Source organism: Solanum tuberosum, unplaced genomic scaffold, assembly GCF_000226075.1.
Source record: "Solanum tuberosum cultivar DM 1-3 516 R44 unplaced genomic scaffold, SolTub_3.0 scf00109, whole genome shotgun sequence".
NCBI classification, from domain to species: domain Eukaryota; kingdom Viridiplantae; phylum Streptophyta; class Magnoliopsida; order Solanales; family Solanaceae; genus Solanum; species Solanum tuberosum.
Window position 1 is genome coordinate 236,855 of NW_006239042.1, and position 19,288 is coordinate 256,142.

Consider the following 19,288-nt stretch of genomic DNA (forward strand, 5'->3'; position numbering starts at 1 on the left):
CCCCTGTCGTAAAAAAATTAGAGCATATATGCCCTTTACTCTAACAGAAGACTAAATAGGGACACATGGCGCAATCTTATTCATCGATCCGATATTTAATTAATGTCGGATTGGTGGATAAGATTATGACACGTGTATGTTTGTTAGTATATAGGGTAACGGACAATCCACAAAACCCAGCCTAAATGTTGAAAATAATTGAGAAAAATGAGGAATCGGGATTGGGTTCACACAAACTCCAAGTAAATACTCACAAAACACTCAAAATATACAAAGCAAGAGAAAGAAATCGAAAGGCTCTCAAATCTCAAAGGTTTTGATTTTTGAATTTTGAGAAGACCCTTGGCCTTTTTATATCCGGTTCGTTCGACGATCTCGACTAATGTCGGCAAACATGTTCGGTGAATCGCTAATTGGAGTTTAAGCTCGCAGAACATGCTTGAAGAAACACCAAACCTGAAGGTTGATTTGGCAGACTTACTAATAAAGTTCGCGTAGCGAACTTTGGTGAGTCTCCTCTTGGTGTTCTGATCGCCGATTTTGACAGTACAATTTTTCATCTATTCAAGCTCAAAAGGCGGACAAGAATGAGTCCGCACACTGCCTTCGGTGCATCGCCATTTAGGTCTTGGTATCGCTTATTCTTTCTTTGTCAATCTTTCAACCTCTTCTCAACATACACTCATAACACACATTATTTGAAAGAAATAAAAACAAAAGTAAAGACTTGGTTTCCTCCCAAGAAGCACCTTATTTAATGTCGTGGCACGACATATTGCTCAAACTTAACAATCATTTTTAGGGTTCGGGATGGTGTCACTAGGAAATGTTCCCTTTCGCCTTGGATTGAAATGAGTGACAATTTGACCCAGTTGGGTCTTCAACTGCTTAATGGAAACTGAGTGAGAAGTCAGTGTCTGCGATAGAGTGGAGAAGTCATTTCTCGATTCCTTCAACACCTTATCATACCCTTCAACTTTGTTGTAGATATTTCCAAGCATGTCTTCATTCTTGCTCCCTTCTGGCCCAGTAGGTTCCTTTGGGAGTGGACGATCATGGGGAGGCACATACCTATCTTTTTCCATCTCCCTATTTCTCTAATTTCCACCCCGCCAGATTTTCCAACCACCAACTCTATCTTTGTTCCAACCTTGGTTCCCACCTTGTCGTTGATAATTGGTTTGAGAACGCCCCACTTGATTTCCTAAGTATTGAACTTCCTTATTGTATAATGCCTTAAATTTGGCATCAATCGATCACTGCCCACTATTGGTTCCAACCGCATTTACCGACTTGATTTCACTTCCCATGACATGTTAAGAATATAAATAGATTTAGGTTATCATTTTGTCCATGTTTCCATCTCTTTCATGGTCCTTATCGACTTGTTCTTTGGTTAAACCCACTTTTATAGTAGGCACTTGGTCCTCTCTTATATGTCATGCTCGGTTAACCTTAGTCATATAATCAAGCAACAAAGCATCTACATCATGTGGTTATCTGCTTAATCCACCATGAAATAATTGATTAGCCGCACCTTTATTGACTAAATCAAGGCTGCAATAGAAGTACTGCAACACCAAATTGTCTGTAACGCCATGCGTTGGATATTGAAAGAGCAACTTCTTGAACCTCAACCATGTATCATACGAAGGCTCACCTCCAATCCACTTGAAATTTTGGATTTGGAAACGAAGTTTAACTATCTTCGAGGGTGGAAAGAATCTCTCCAAGAAGGCATCATTTAGCTATTCCCACGAAATGATGAAATCATTTGGCAACTCTGAAATTCATCTTGTAGCCTCTCTCCTTAAGGAGAACGAGAATAACCTTAACATTATGTATTCTTGAGAGATATTCTTGAACACAAATGGTTCACATACCTCCTTGAAATTCCGAAGGTGTTCATGGGGATCCTCATGAGATAGACCCCCGAAAATTCCTTTTATCTGGAGCAATTGTATCATAGTCTGGTGATTTGAAACACACTCTTACCGATTGTAAGAGGTATCTGAATTGCTCCCGTAGTTTTAATGACATTAATGGGCATGTCATTTAAATCACCCATGTTGTCGTTTTAACCGTAGTGACTATTATTGTCACTTCCGTGGTCACTGATTTTGTCAACCTGCAAATTAGCCAATAATATCACCAAACAACAAATAGACTACAAATAAACAAGGTTAAAATCTTATTTCTTAATTAGAATTGTCAACCACCACTCCCCGGCAGTAGCACCATTATTGAAAAAACTCAAATCACCCTCCAAAACCAACTAAAAGAGTGAGCAATTGTAGTCAGTAAAATAACCAATGAAGAGTTAGGGTCGAATCCCATAGGGAATGGTATATCATAGAGAATTCCTTATCAAGAAATTTGGATTTTAATTTAGCTCATTTGTAATAGTAAGAACAAGTGGGTGGATGATACCACAACTTAATATAAAGTTTTGGTTATCAATTACCGTAATTAAACTAAAAAATTAGATGAAATCAAGAGTGAACAAAAAATCTAGGGGTGCGGAGATTGGAAATCGATATCACATAAGGGTAATTGTGTTTCTCTATAGTGATGAACATTCATGAATAATTTAAGTCATCTTCATTGACTCTAATCATCTTTCGATCTCAAAGAATCTATGCATAGAATCTTTTTTCGGTCTCATATATATATATCAATCTTAAACAACCCAATACCTTATTCTATTCTTTCTTTCAAGAAAAAGGCAAATAGATTCGACCCATAACCTCTCTTTCAAGCAAGTTACATGCATCAAACCAAAATTGCTAGTATTGAACTAATTACCCATTCCAATCAAACTCTTTCGAGCATCAACCGAAAATCGAAAGTAGGATTTAAGTTTGCAACTTTAACCCTTGAGTTAACCCCATGGTAATTAGACCAAATTCTTGTATGAATAGCAACAAAATAGATCATAACACAATACTCACTACATTAAATCAACACCAAACCCCATTTGAGTACCCCCTAGATCATGAGGATTTAGCCACCCATCACAAAAAGTAAAGAAATTATACCTTTCATGAAAGTAATCACGGGTAAAATGAAATCAAGCAATTAAGAACAAACCCACTTTAGATTCAACTTCAATTTATCAAATTCAAACTCCAAATTGTAAAACCCTAAAAGCTAGAAAATTGTTCTTCAAAGGTAAAGTGTTCTTAGACTCTCTTCAACTCTCTAAAGAGAACTTCTAAGTTATATTTTGAACTCTCTAAAAATTGTATCCTTTGGGCTATTTATACTTTAACAAATTTGGCCCAAAATCTACTTTACGACTGACTCGATGACATTAGTCAGGCTCGCCAAACCTGCTCGGTGAATCACCCTTCTCTCCTCAGCTTGCATTATCATGTTCTAGGCTTGGAGTATTTGAACCTCAGTTGGCGAACTCGATTGAGTCAACCTATCAAGTTTGGCGAATCGTCGAGTACCACCTGGGTTCACCTTTCAAGCATTAAATGTTTTCTTTGCACACTGTCACTTTGGGCGATATACATCAGGATCGCTGTTCACATTAAGCGCATCGCCGTCTCTACTGGATTCCACCAACTTTCTTTGATAGACACAAATGTTATGCACTATCAATTAGGGTGAGATCCTGCTCAGTTGGTGATCCGCCCTTCGTGTTAGGCGATCCACAATGTTTACTTTGCACTTCTTTTTGTATTTTTAGCCATTCTTTCAAACATCAGTCCTTGCCTTGTCCATTTTCCTTCATAGCTGCAAATCATCAACATTCTATCAGAATAGGACAAATTTAGGCATTGAGCATACTAATTATTGAGCTAAATGGACCTTAAATGAGTGCAAATCTACTACTCATCACCAATTGGCACGACCTCGCCCAAAGTTACAGTGCTGAACACTTGAATTAATTGAGGCAGATCAGCAAACTTAAAGAGGAAAGACAACTCGCCGAACTCAAAGGGCGAACATGATGACCATCACCAAAGGCGATATGACTTGGAGGAAAAGTGAAGGCTTAAAGGGTAAATAAAGGTGGTACTCGGTGATTTGCTAAATGTGAAAGACAAACTCAAATGAGCTCGCCAAATGAGGTTTAAACACATGGAGCCTAAAGCAAGAGAAATGCGAGATAAGAAGCAAACGATGATCCACCAAATTAGGTTGGCGAGTCTGACTAACGTCGCTGAACTGGTCACATAGTGAATTTTGGGACAAATTTTGAAAAATTATAAATAGCCCAAAGGAGAGAGAAAAAGGGAGTTTCTCATAGAAGAGTTTCTGGAAGGAAATTTTCAGTTAGTCTTTAGCTGAGAGTTATCCTTTCAAGAGAGAGAAATATTTTACCTTGTGAAGAACATCTTTAGTTTTGGGGTTTTCAACTTTACTCTTGAAAGTTACAATTTGAAGTTGAAATAAAAGTGAGTGTTGCTTATAATTACTTAATTTCATATCACCCATGGTGGCTACTTTCATGAAAGGTATATTTATTTTTTTACATTTTGTGATGAGTGGCTAAAACTCCAAAGTGTAAGGGGTGCAATATGGGGTTGAGTGTTGATGTAATGTAGTGGATATTGTATTTTATTGTGATGGGTTGCTAAAACCCCAAAGTTTTGGGCTAATTAGCATGGGGTTAACTTATGGGTTAAGGCTGCAATTTGAATCCTATTTCCGGTCTCCGATTGATGCTCGAAAGAGATTGATTGGAGTGGGTAATTAGATTGATACTTGCAATTTAGATTTGATGTGTGTGGTTTGCTTGAAAAAAGAGATTATGGGTCGGATCTATTTGCCATAATTCTGCTCAAAAGAGAGAATAGTCTAAGGTATTGAATTGTTTAGTTATGCACATATATGAGACTGAAATGAGATTCTATGAACCGATGTTATTAGATGGAAAGAAGATTAGTGTCATTGAAGATGACCTAGCCTACCCATGAATGTTTAGCACTATTGAACAACACAATTACCCTTATGTAACATCGAATTTTAATTCTCACATCTCTAAAGAAAAACTAAATGGTCTAAGTCTCATAGCTATATCAACATGTATCTAATTTAGGATCCAAGAAATTACCTCTGCATTATTCAATTTCCAGATACATATCCAACTCTTTTGAAGTTGTTGGTGGATAAGCAGTGTAGACACGTAATTTTTGATCGAACATAAGGCTTTACACTAGTTTTTATTCCTTAAATATTTATTTTAGGTTAAGTTAGATATTTTGATTTTTGTCTTATTTTAGTAAGTTTATTTTAAAAGATTTGAAAATAACAAAAAGAAAAGATATTTTCAATATATTAAACTTGTTGGACATTTTAAAAAAAATATTTTTTCTTTGATAATAATCTTTTAAAGTATTTTTACATTATTATAATTGTGATTAAAACAAAGTAGTATGTGATTTTGTTTTGCTTTAATATCATAAAACATGCAGGAATGAGTCAAAGATTGTTAGAAAAATAAATAAATATATAAAAATCAGTTTCTATTTTTGTGCCTAAGAATTATATGAAAGGGGTAGAGTTTTAAAATTTCAGTTATAATTTTTTAATATTGGTTTAATTAGTTGATATTTTATTATAATTTATTATTTATATGTATAGTTAATAAAACTAAAACTAACATAAAAATAACCTAAATAATCTAACAAAACCCACCCCACACTCCCACTCCCTCACGTTTTCCTCCACAGTCCACACCCCACACGATACAACCCCCTCCCCCACTCTTATTTACATGCACACTACAACAACAAAATAGGACCCACATAGGAAAATATATCATATATATAGAACACATAGGCAAAAAAGGAAAAACACACACACAGAGATATATGCACTAATCTCGGCAAACAATATATACATCGTACTTTTGCACCTTGTGATTGAAGATCTCGTAGTCTATTTTCGCGGTTTCAAGTTCGTGGCTCCTGATTGTTGGTCCTTTCTTTTCGTGACCTAATTTTTACAAGAGGTAACATTTATTTATATTCTATTTTTGTATAATTTTATGTCATGATTGTGCAAGAATTGAATCCCATATATGGAAGTTGTTCAAATTTCATATGTGTTTAACCCATTAATATTATTAATGCTATAATATTGAAATATATTTGAACGCTTATATTGTTAAATTTAGATCGAGTAAAACGTAGTATAACATATAGTTGCTTTTGCTTGGCTAGGATCCAATATTTTTCTTTATTCGTTCTACCTTATTAAGCCAAGACATGACTCAGAAATTCTTATGAATTTAATTGCTTAATTAATATATACTTGTATTATTTGTACGAGCATAACTCAAAATTGATTAAGTAAATCATCCTTCATTAGCAAAAATGCATTTATTGATATCATTTATTTTTGTCATCCAATAACAAAAGGTTCCTATTATTTTATATGACATGGACATAATGCTAGTTTAAATTTAGTATAAATACTGAAGATAATCTTGTATTTTGTTTTTACTTTTATTTATTTATTTATTTTCTCTAAAAAGGGGCCTTTATGTGTTCATTAATTATAATATTACAAAGAAAAGGAAAAAAAGAAACCGATACATACACGGACACTACTCCTAGGCACGACACACACGCACACCAACAATAAAAGAAAGAAGAAGAAAATCAGCAAATAAAAGAAGACACAACAGACACACGCATAAGCTAAAAAAATGAATTCACAACATACCCACCCAACACCAAATACCATTAAACTCCAATTTCCACATATTTATACACCCCTTCATCTGGGCAGCAAATAAATTCAAGAAGAAAAAGAAAAATTACCCTTGCATTATTTTTTTTCCTCCACTCACAAACAAATGTTGAATTCGAGGTTTGCTTTCTTGATTTTGAGTTCGTGGTTCCTTATTAGGATTATTTTCTTTTCGTGAATAATTTTCACAAGAGGTAACACTCAATTTAATTTAATTTTTTATAGTTTTATTTCATGATTATATAAGACTTGACTTCAATGTTATGAAATTGCTCAAACTTTATGTGTGTTTAATTTTGATATCGTAATGTTGAAATAGAATTATTTGAATCTTACATATCGCTAAACAATGAAGATCTTTAAAATGTTCAAACTATTTATTCTAATATTTAAGGAAATATTTTTAATGTAGTATATTGACAACCATTATAAGAATAACTCATTATGTATTAATTTTTTTTTTTTATCTTTGTTAGTTCATGTAACAATAGTAATTAAATTTCATCTCAATTAAGAATGTGGTTTCACATCTTTTTGAGATAGTTAAAAACTCAAGGATGCAGTTACGCACCTTGGCCAAATTGTTTTAATAATTAATTTTTATTAATTCAAACCAAGAGGTGCAAACTGATACTCAAAAGAAAAAGACAGTTATGCCTCTAAATGTCAAAACCAAGAATGCGGTTACGCATATAGGTTCAGACTAATAAAATTCAACAAATTAAAAATAAGCAAACCATGGCCTATAATAATGTATCCAAAATAATAATAATTTAGCATAAGTATAAGTCAATAAAAGTGACCGTGCTAGAAGCACGAGACTCGAGGGATGCCTAATACCTTCCCCTCGGTCAACAAAATTCTTTACCTGAATTTCTAGTTCGTAGACCAAAATATAGAGTCATTTCTTTTGGTTAGGGATTAAAAAAAAATGTGACTTGGAACACCATAACTCAATTATAAGTGGCGACTCTAAAAATTAAAAATAATTCCTAGTCAATACCGTCACTTAAAGTGGAAATACCATTCCGTGCGCAAAAAGGGGTGTGACATCTCTGGCGACTGTGCTGGGGATATAATCAGAATTCGAGCTTTATTATATTGACTTTACTTGATTTTATTATATTATTTCATTGGATATATTGTTTTGATGACCTAAGGTGCTACTTTATGCTCATTTATCGCTTTGATATTGTTGAATTGTAAATAATTGTCTTCTCGCGCACCATCTGAGTCTCTAAAAATAGGGTAGTAGGGAATGCAGTTATGCATCCCACCTTCTTTTGAGATAAAACTGGAGTGTCTGGGCACCCAATGAAGGATTTTAGTCACACATGTTGGGCAGAGTTGGACTAGCAATGAAGTCGGAGTAGCGCTGCTACCGATAAGTTGCCCCTCCCTGGCTCGAGTTGTCCACTCGGGTAAGCCAGTCTAGATACCTATCTCCTTCAGGGTCGAACCTAGTAAAACTGAAACATAGACCTGCGTATCCCTAGTAGGTTCCGCTTATTTGTATAATTTGCATTTGACTTAGTGAGACTCGACACAGGGGTTGGGTACGTCTAGGATATGAGACCCTCTTCTTGACCAACATGTGCATTTTATGTGCTACTTGTAAAAAAAAAATATCATGTGGAAGACCTCGATTCTTGATCGGCTTTAGGTTCCCTCTAAAATAAATTCTTTAATATCCATATATATATATCCCTAATAATATAGCTATTTATTTCTCAAAATAAAAGTACCATATAATATGTAGGAGTGCCTACCAATATATCCCTAATAATAGGTTAGAATGTCCAATAGTTTTTGGCAAAGTCAATTTCAAAAATTTTATTTTTTCTTATTTTACACAAAAATTCTTTGATAAGCCATATATATCACTCGTTATATTGGCTCAGAGTTTTGTTAAGAGTATGTCCTCTTCAACGTTTCTTTGATCTATTTACAAGTAATAGTAATTAAAATTCATGATAGTCACTCATAATAATAGATTCAGATGAAATTATTATTTAAGCCTTGATTTTAAAAGTACATTTACTAGAAAATATTTTGCAATCAAACTCATAGAATAAACACTTGCTTAAGGAAATATAAGTTCTTTATCAAAAGAAATTTTCAAATAAATTAGATATTTATTGGCCACATGTGCTCCAAGTCTGATTTTTCAAGTGATAAACATTCAAAATGTATTCACTTTATAAATATAAGTGCTTATTTTCCCTTTTCTTAAAGTCTTTATTTGGAAAAATACTTTGCGTCATTTTATATAAGTTTAACACATTTTTTTCCCTTTTCCCAAATATAAGAGGTCCATAAATTAAGCATCGTAAATATGAGCGTTTCTTGACCCTACATCTTTTTCCATAGGCACAACATGGTTCATCCCAATCGTGGAAAGTGTCAGAAAAGGAAAAGAGACTCGAATGTACCACTTCAGGTTGTAGATTGTACTCCCTTGTAGTTGTGGGCATGGTGGAATGACACGGGGTTGATAGAACAAGGCATACTATTCAAATATTTGAGTTTCTTGACTAGAATCATGCAAGTGGAACCTAAGAGAGATGTGATCGAAGCACTGTTGTCCTTTTGGGATCCCACCAACAATGTTTTCAGTTTCTCAAATTTTGAAATGCCCCCAACCTTGGAGGAAATAGCTGGCTTTACCGGATTCAGAGTGAGGTTACACCACCAAAGGCATATAGCCCCAAGGGGCATATCCATCAATAAATTTTTTCAACACTTGAACATTTGCAAAGCGAAGGAAGAATCATTAGACAAAGGTTGGATCTCATTAGAATTTTTATATGATAGGTATGAAAAAGAAAACGGATTCTAGAAATTTGGAAGGAAACTTAACAATAAGGGAAGTTTTGAAACATGAAAAAAGCATAGACGTTTTGCTTTTATGGTAGCTTTTTTGGGAACAATGGTTTTTCCAAGGAGAGGAGGAAATATTAACATCCTTTTGACCGGGGTAGTGAATGTATTAATTGAGAAAAATAATTATACCATCGTCCCCATGATTTTGGCTGATATCTACCGTGCTCTGACTGTTTGCCAGAAAGGGAAACGTTTCTTCGAGGGATGCAACATATTGCTTCAACTATGGATAGTAGAACATCTTTATCGACCTCCTACGATAGCAAGGTATATTCAGGATCGAAACGATTACATTACAAGTCATGCCAAAAGGGTGGAGAAATATAGGTGTCCGAAAGGGGTCAATGCTTTGGTTGAACATTTTTGCTCGCTAATGGAAGATAAGATCACTTGGAATTATCCTTGGTTCCCTTGGGTAGAAGTCATACACATGTCATCTGTTCGCCTTTTTTTTTATTGTTGATGGGTATTAGGGGTGTGCAACCATATGTACCGCTGTGGGTTTTACGTCAGTTAGGCAGGCATCAAGTTCTACCTATCACAGAGGATATGAAAGATTTTGTGTTCGAAGTTGGACCAGAGGACCCCCTTCCTGAAGGATTGGCCCAAAAAATTTGGGATGGTTGTTTAGTCATGGGAATTGGAACGATGGTTAAAGAATGACACACATGAGAAACTTACCCAGAATACTCCAATTGGCTTGAGCAACAACCTCTGCTACTAGTTAGGCCAGAGAGATCTGTAAAAGAACCAATAGACCATGAGGCTGAGATGAAGATAAAAATTGAGTTGGCTATGATTGATTACCTTGCTGAAAATTAGGAGTTAAGAGCAAAATTAGAGCTCGCTAGAGCCGCTCTAACCCAACAACAAGCAGAGTTCGAAGAGGAGAGGGCCAAGGAAACTCAGAGAGAAACTTTTCTCCGAGGACAAGTTAATCTGGCAACCATTAGGGGAGCACAAGTTGCGGAACTTGCGGTATCTCGACAACAACAATTGAGGACATGTGATCAGAAAAGTCAAACAGATTTTGATCAAGAGAGACCTCAATGGATCCGTGAAAGGGGAAGACTTCGAGAGGAAATAGAGTCAGTCTCGACTCAAGAAAGACGTGCTAGAGAAATGGTGGTCTCCCGTGATCAACAAATACGAGGATGGAATCAGAGTTGCAATTCACTTCGATCAAAAGTCCATTGTTTAGCTGATCGCACTGCCCAAATGGGTTTACATTATTAAGAGATGAACCATGAACAATTTCTGGCTGAAGTACCGGAATTCGCTGAGTACCTTTTGATGTCGGTGCAAGATATATATCAGAGTGTAGGAGATCGGTTAAGACCACCATCTCCATGAGCGAGCAGATGGGGATGCAACCACGACATTTATGTTTTTGGGATATTAGGGTTGATACAAGCATTTGTTTCATTAGTGTCGTTTTCTTTAGTTTAAGTCCTCCTTTATTTCATTCTACATTTCTACACTTTGTCTAGGTCGTGTCTGTTTAAGTTATTGACTTTTGTTTGATGATTTTCTCATCGTCTTCCTACTTATGTTCCAAACATTGAAATGATATGTTAAGTTATGCTTATGTTTGGTTTCAATTTTCCCGTTAGTATGAATGCATAAATATATATCTATATGTATATATCTTCTTTTTAAAAATAAATAAAAATAAAAATTTAATGTATATTCTGGAACTACGCAAAGATCTGATTCATACACCAACATGATACGTAGGCAACCCAATGGGTTCGATCAAACCTTTTTAACAAGAATAACTAAAGAAGAGAAAACGCCTAGATAAGTCGGGATGAAACATAAGGTCTTCCATTTTAGAAGTATATATGTGGATGCAATATACACGATTCCTTAACACTAATCTGTTTGCTACTTCATTCAGAGAGAGAGAAAGAAAGAGAAACATATTAGCTTAAATGTGGTTGGTTTGTGGCTAAGCTGGCATCCCACCCCTACAATACAAGGTCAAAAGGGAAAAACAAAATGGCCCACAAAGACGGAAACGAGTCGGACAATGATGAGGTTCGAAACCAGATGACTTCTCAAGAAACAGTGTCAACAGAAGAGGTAAGGGTATTAAGGCATCAAATGGAAGAGAAGTGCGAAGCTTGGGTGAGTGGACAAGCTCCACCGTCTTCAATATGTTACTATCTAAATACAAGTCCAATCTATCCACCTGGGTTCGGCCCCTATGCAAACACATTCAACGTCGCTGGAACGTCTACGGTGCGCCCTTTGAGTACACCCATGATGATTAATCCACTCTTCATGCCAACTGCACCAACTAATAGCATTCCACAACTAACAATGGGTCCAAATCCAACAATAATCCTCCATCCCAAGTTCTTCACGACCATGTCTATACCCCTGAAGAGGCCCTTAAAATTCCAAACTATTATCCCCAGACTCATCAATATACTTCCCCTTTCAAAATTGAGAAGACGGTTAAGAACGAAGAACATGACGAAATGGCTAAGAAAATGAAGAGTTTGGAATAGAGTATAAGAGATATGCAAGGACTAGGTGGCCACAAAGGTATCTCATTCAGTGATTTGTGCATGTTTCCCCACGTCCATTTGCATGCTGGTTTTAATACCCCAAAGTTTGAGAAATACGATGGTCATGGAGACCCCATGGCTCATTTGAAGAGATATTGTAATCAACTGAGGGGTGCAGAAGGCAAAGAAGAGTTGCTCATGGCCTATTTTTGGGAAAGCCTAGTGGAAATTGCATCTGAATGGTTCATAGATCAGGATATTGCCAACTGGCATACATGGGATGATTTAGCTCGATGGTTTGTGCAACAATTCCAATATAATATTGACATTGTGCCAGACCGCTCCTCATTAGCCAACACGAGGAAAAAGACCACAGAAAATTTTCGTGAATATGCCGTCAGATGGAGGGAGCAAGCTGCTAGGGTTAAACCCCCAATGAAGGAGTTGGAGATGATTGACGTTTTTATCCAAGCGCAAGAGCCTGATCACTTTCACTATTTGCTTTCTGCCGTCGGGAAGACATTCACTGAAGTTATTAAGATTGGGGAAATGGTGGAAAATGATATCAAGTCAGGAAAGATTGTAAGCCAAGCTGCCTTAAAGGCCACAACACAAGTGCTTCAAAATGGTTCTGGAAATATTGGAGGGAAGAAGAGAAAGGAGGATGTAGCCACTATTGTATCAGCACCGCGGACCTATGTCCAAGATAATCCCCCGCAACACTATTTTCATTCCCAAACTCCATAATATCCCGTCCCATACTCTCCATATCCCATTTTTAACACCCAACCAATTGTCCCTCCTTGTTATCCGCAATGGCGTGCACCAATTCCTCAAAATCATCCACCGCCCCCACAAATTCACCAAAATACCACCAGAATTCCTTCACGTCCTAGACCACAATACAAGAAGGGAAATGGAGCTAAGGATGAGTTCACCCCTATTGGAGAATCATATGCTAGCTTGTTTATTAAAATAAGGGCATTGAATGTTTTGATTCCTATTGAAAGAAAGATGTCGAATCCTCCCCCGAGAAATCTAGATTATTCTCAACACTGCGCCTATTGTTCTGATGCCCCAGGGCACAACATAGAAATGTGCTGGTACTTGAAAAGGGTAATTCAAGATTTGATCAATTCTCATCGAATTATAGTTGAAAGCCCAACTGGACCAAACATTAATCAAAATCCACTGCCCAGGCATACTGATACAAACATGTTAAAAATGATGAATGGTTGCGAAGAAGTTGCAGTCCCATACAAGCCAATCCTTAAGGTTGGAACTGACATGGAAAATTCGGCGAATGTTATTGACTTGACAAAAACGGTGCTTTCAGGGGTGGAAAGGACGTCGGAAAAGTTGAGCCCATCAAACACACCCATCCTAACTGTGAAAGGAGCACTTGAAGATGATTGGGCACGTCAGAGAGAGGCAAGATTGGTTGTTCCAAGAGGGCCAAACAAGCATATCTTGATCGTGCAAGGAGCCTATATTCCACCAATGATCATTAGGCCAGTGTCCCAACTTTCAATGACTAACCCCAAGGCTGTACCTTGGAATTATAAGCCCTCCGTCGTGACATGCAAGGGGAAAGAAGTCAATGAAGAAGTAGATGAAGTAGGCGGAATGACCCGTTCGGGAAGATGCCATGCCCCGACTGAATTAAGGAAAACTAAAAATGACCAAATGCAAGTTAGGAGTCGAGTCACTGAAGAAGAAGTAGATGAGTTCTTAAGAAAAATGAAATTGTCAGACTATTCCATCGTGGAACAACTAAGGAATATTCCAGCCCAAATCTCTTTATTGTCTTTGTTGATACATTCACATTAACATCGTAAATCTATATTGAAGATTTTGAACGAAGCACATGTTCCTAATGAAGTTACAGTAAGTCAGTTAAAGAAGATTGCTGGGAGAATTTTTGAGGTAAACCGAATTACCTTTCCAGATGATGAACTATCGATGGGAGGCACGGGACATAACCAAGGCCTCCATATCACTGTAAAGTGTGAGCTTTCATATTTCACTCGAGTCCTAATTGATGGAGGATCTGGGGAAAATATTTGTCCTTTGTCAACTCTACAAAAATTGAATGTTAGTGCTGAAAGGGTACGACCCAACAACTTATGTGTTAGAACTTTTGATGGGTCAAAAACAGATGCCATTGGTGAGATAGAGCTCATACTAACAAAGGGGCATGTCGATTTCACTGTGAATTTTCAAGTGTTGAATATCAATGCATTCTACAATCTATTGTTGGGGAGACAATGGATGCATAGGGCTGGGGCAGTTCTCTCTACGTTGCATCAAATGATTAAGTATGAATACGACCGGCAGGAAGTGATTGTTCATGGTGGGGGAGATCTGTCAGTCTACAAAGACACTTCCCTCCCTTTTGTCAAGGCAAATAATGAGAATGAGGCATTAGTTTATCAAGCTTTTGAGGTAGTGGTTGTTGAGCATATCCTCGAGAGGAATCTCATTTCAAAACCACAATTGCCCATGGAATCCGTGATGATGGTAAATGAGATGCTGAAGCATGGGTTAGAACTGGGTAAAGGCTTGGGGATCTTCTTGCAAGGGAGAGCTTATCCGGTGAGTCCACGAAAGAGCCTTGGTACTTTTGGCTTAGGATACGAGCCCAGAATCGAGGACAAAATGAAGGCCAAGAAGCAGAAGAGAGATGTATGGTAACTTACCAAGCCTATACCACCTATATACAAATCTTTCATCAAAGCCCGTACAACAGAATCTTCTGAGTTACCACTCCCAGAGCAAGTTCTGGAGGTTAACGAAGAACTGATCAACTATTTTCAAGATTTATTTGTCGAGGCTGATAAGGTTGAACTCGAAGAAGGCACTAGTGATAGAGATGTGCAATTCATTGGTCATGATGTCCAACTGAACAATTGGGAGGCCACTCCTCTCCCCGTTAAGAATGAGTCTTGTTCTTTCTATGCTGATTCTAGTGATATGACATGCATGCAGAATTTTTCGCTAGATCTTAAAATCCAATCTAAGCTTCGACCTAATCCTGAAATAATAAGTCAAGAAATCGAATATGATAAAGACGAAGTATTTGAAGAATTAAGCAGGGATTTCAAACATTTTGAGAATAAATCAAACCCAAACATAAGTGAAACAGAGACGATAAATTTGAGAGATCATGAAAATATTAAGGAGACTAAGATAAGAGTACATGCTCGACATCAAAAGGAGGATATAATTCAGGCTCTGTTTGATTACAATGATATTTTTGCGTCATCTTATGATGACATGCCTGGATTAAGCACTGACATGGTGGTCCACAAGTTGCCGATTGATCCTAAGTTCCCTCCAGTAAAGCAAAAGTTGAGAAAGCTTAAAACTGACATGAGTGTAATAATTAAAGAGGAAATCACAAAACAACTTGAGGCCAAAGTCATTCGAGTCGCTCAATATCCTTCTTGGTTAGCCAACATCGTACATGTCCCTAAGAAAGACGACAAAGTTTGAATGTGTATTGATTATCGTGATTTGAACAAAGAAAATCCAAAAGATGACTTTTCTTTGCCCAACATTCATATTTTGTTGGATAATTGTGCTAAACATGAGATTGCATCTTTTGTGGATTGCTATGTGGGTTACCATCAGATTATTATGGATGATGAAGATGCAGAAAAAACGTCTTTTATCACTCCATAGGGTACATATTGTTATCGGGTTATGCCTTTTGGGTTAAAAAATGCGGGGGTAACATATATGAGGGCAATGAAAATCATGTTTCATGATGTGATGCATAAAGAAATCGAAGTTTATGTGGATGATGTGATCATTAAATCAAAAAACCAGTCGAATCATGTGCAAGACTTAAGAAGATTCTTCGAAAGGCTTCGCAGGTATAATCTCAAGCTTAATCCTGCAAAATGTGTATTTGGAGTACTGTCAGGAAAACTTTTGGGGTTTATAGTCAGTCGACGAGGTATCGAGTTAGATCCTTCAAAAATAAAAGCCATTCAGGAATTGTCACCTCCAAAGAACAAAACTAAGGTTATGAGCCTTCTAGGAAGGTTAAACTACATCAGTAGATTCATTGCTCAACTCACAACAACTTGCGAGCCCATTTTTTAGTTGTTAAAAAGGAATGCCACAGTCGAATGGACAGAAGAATGTCGAGAGGCGTTTGAAAGAATTAAGAATTACTTATCGAATCCCCCTGTGTTGGTTCCTCCCGAACCGGGCAGACCATTGATATTATATATGTCAGTGGATAATTAATTTGGCTGTGTATTGGGTCAGTATGATGGCACTGGGAAGAAAAAGCAGGCCATTTATTACCTCAGCAAGAAATTTACCGTTTATGAATCGAAGTACACCCTTCTTGAAAGAACGTGTTGTGCCTTAACTTGGGTAGCACATAAGTTGAAGCATTATCTTTCATCTTTTACTACTTATCTCATTTCTCGTATGGATTCGTTAAAATACATTTTTCAAAAGCCCATGCCCACGGGCAGGCTTGCGAAATGGCAAATATTACTCACAGAGTTTGACATAATCTATGTGACGCGGACCGCAATGAAGGCTCAAGCATTGGCAGATCATTTGGTAGAGAACCCTATTGATGATGAATATGAACCACTTAAGACCTACTTTCCAGACGAAGAGGTGTCATGTATCGATGAAGTTATTCACGATAAGGATCAAAGATGGAAGTTGTTCTCTGACGGTGCCTCTAACAAGAAGAGAGTTGGGATATGAGTAGTTCTTATGTCTGAATCAGGGGAATATTTCCCTATAACAACCCAACTTAGATTCTATTGTACCAATAATATGTCAGAGTATGAGGCTTGTATCTTGGGTTTGAGGTTAGCTGCTGACATGGGCATCGAAGAGTTGCTAGTGCTAGGAGACTCAGACTTACTAGTCCATCAAATTCAAGGAGAATGAGAGACTCGTGACCCAAAGCTCACACCATATCAACATTGTTTACAAGATCTTTGTTGACGGTTTGTGTCAATAAAGTTTAGACACATTCCTAGAGTTCATAATGAGATTGTTGATGCATTGGCAACTTTTATCTTCGATGCTCCAACATCCTGACGAAGCTCATATCGACCCTTTGTACATACAGATCCGTGATCAACATGCTTATTGCAACATGGTGGAGGAAGAATTTGACGGTAAACCTTGGTTCCATGATATTAAAACATATCTTCAGTCCGGAGAATGTCCTACTAATGCCACTAGTAATCAAAAAATGACTATTCGGCGACTAGCTAGCGGTTTTTCTTAAGCGGAGGCATATTGTACAAGAAAACACCTGATTTGGGTCTTCTAAGATGTGTAAATGCTAAAGAGGCTGCAACAATCATGATTGAAGTACACTCAAGAGTTTGTGGACCTCACATGAATGGATATGTTCTGGCAAATAAGATACTTCGAGTAGGTTATTATTGGCTCACCATGGAGCAGGATTCCATAGGATTTATTTGTAAATGTCATGAATGTCAAATACACGGTGATTTGATACATTCTTCTCCCTCCGGTTGCATGCGATGTCTGCTCCATGGCCTTTCGTGGCATGGGGAATGGAGTGATTGGACCAATAGAACCAAAAGCATCGAATGGTCATAGGTTCATCCTGGTGGCCATTGATTATTTTACAAAGTGGGTGATAGCAGTAACTTTCAAGTCAGTGACCAAGAAGGTTATGGTGGATTTCATTCATTTCAATATCATCTATCGATTCGGTATTCCAACGGTAATTGTTACCGATAATGCTGCAAATCTCAACAGTCGTTTAATGCAAGAGGTATGCCATCAATTTAAGATTGAACATCGAAATTCAACTCCGTATCGCCCAAAAGCAAATGGGGATGTAGAAGTTGCTAACAAAAATATAAAAAAGATACTTTGTAAAATGGTGCAAGGTTCTTGACAATGGCATGAAAAGTTGCCTTTTGCTTTGTTGGGTTATCGCACTACAGTTCGTACGTAAGTGGGTGCCACTCCCTATTCATTGGTATATGGGATTGAGGCAGTTATACCTGCAGAAGTTGAGATTCCATCCCTATGGATTGTTGTGGAGGCTGAAATTGATGATGATGAGTGGATCAGAACACGGTTGGATCAATTAACTTTGATTGATGAGAAGCGATTGACATCAGTATCCCATGGACAATTGTATCAGAAAAGAATGACACGAGCATACAACAAAAAGGTGCGTCTCAGATGTTTCGAAGAGGGTCAATTAGTATTGAGGCACATTCTGCCACACCAGGCCGAAGTCAAAGGCAAATTTTCTCCAAATTGGAAAGGACCATTCATTGTAAAGAAGGTATTATCCAATGGTGCTCTTTAGTTAGTAGATATAAAAGGCAAAATGACAGAAATGGTCATCAATGTTGATGTTGTGAAAAAATATTATATATGATTTGATTTTTTGGTATTAGAAACCCTCATGTTTGGACTTGACATTTTGAAGGTTGATGTAATGGAAATTCCTGGTTCTGTGTCTAAGTATTAAGTCACATATTGTTACCCTCGTTGAGATCTAATTTACTTCCTTGGCCCTTCCACTTCTTTGGTTCTTCAAAAAAAAAAACAGAAAAAAAAGAAACAAAAAAACAACAACAGTCTATCCTAAACTATGTTTGACCTGATTCTTCTTTTGGCAAGATACATAGGCAGCCCTGGTGTTGGGGTTCAGTCCAACCAAATAAAAAATCCAAAATTTCGTATTTGCAAAAACTGGGGCAAAAGTCATTTTTTTTTATTATTCATTTATTTATTTATTTTTGTATCCCAAGGCAAAAGTCAACCCCATTATTTAAAGTCGTATTTAAGCCTTCATCCTGTCATTTCTTTCTAACCTTGTATAAAAGTCAGGTTTCAAGCAAAGAGAGACCTTTGGGTCAACCTTTGAAATGTCAAGAGTAAGTATGCTAAGGGTACGAACGATGACACCATACTCCTTTTCATGAAAAAAATGAAATAAAAAATGAGAGAGTCTTATTGGTGAAGACCCTAAGTGGGCACCGTAAGGCAAAAGTGAGCTGTAAAAAAAACTAAAAAAAATGAGAGAGTCTTATTGGTGAAGACCCTAAGTGGGCATCATGAGGCGAATGTGAGTTGAGATAAATAAAAATGAGAGAGTTTTGTTGGAAAAAAATAAAAAAATAAAAATGAGAGAGTCTTAT

General features: G+C 36.9%; 1 protein-coding gene across 1 annotated transcript; it reads left to right on the plus strand.

Moving 5' to 3' along the window:
• The first annotated feature begins 17,655 nt into the window (after window positions 1-17,655).
• Window positions 17,656-18,450, plus strand: LOC107061112 (uncharacterized protein K02A2.6-like). Its single transcript, XM_015309897.1, has 2 exons — window positions 17,656-18,019; window positions 18,131-18,450. Exons 1-2 carry the CDS (start codon window positions 17,656-17,658, stop codon window positions 18,448-18,450), a joined length of 684 nt encoding a protein of 227 aa, XP_015165383.1.
• Window positions 18,451-19,288: the final 838 nt, after the last annotated feature.

Bases quoted from the DNA above. Each gene is read 5' to 3' on its own strand.
- LOC107061112 (XM_015309897.1), top strand. From the start codon at position 17,656: ATGGCCTTTCGTGGCATGGGGAATGGAGTGATTGGACCAATAGAACCA. The intron at 18,020-18,130 runs GTTCTTGACAAT...GGATTGAGGCAG, and splicing joins ACTTTGTAAAATGGTGCAAG to TTATACCTGCAGAAGTTGAG.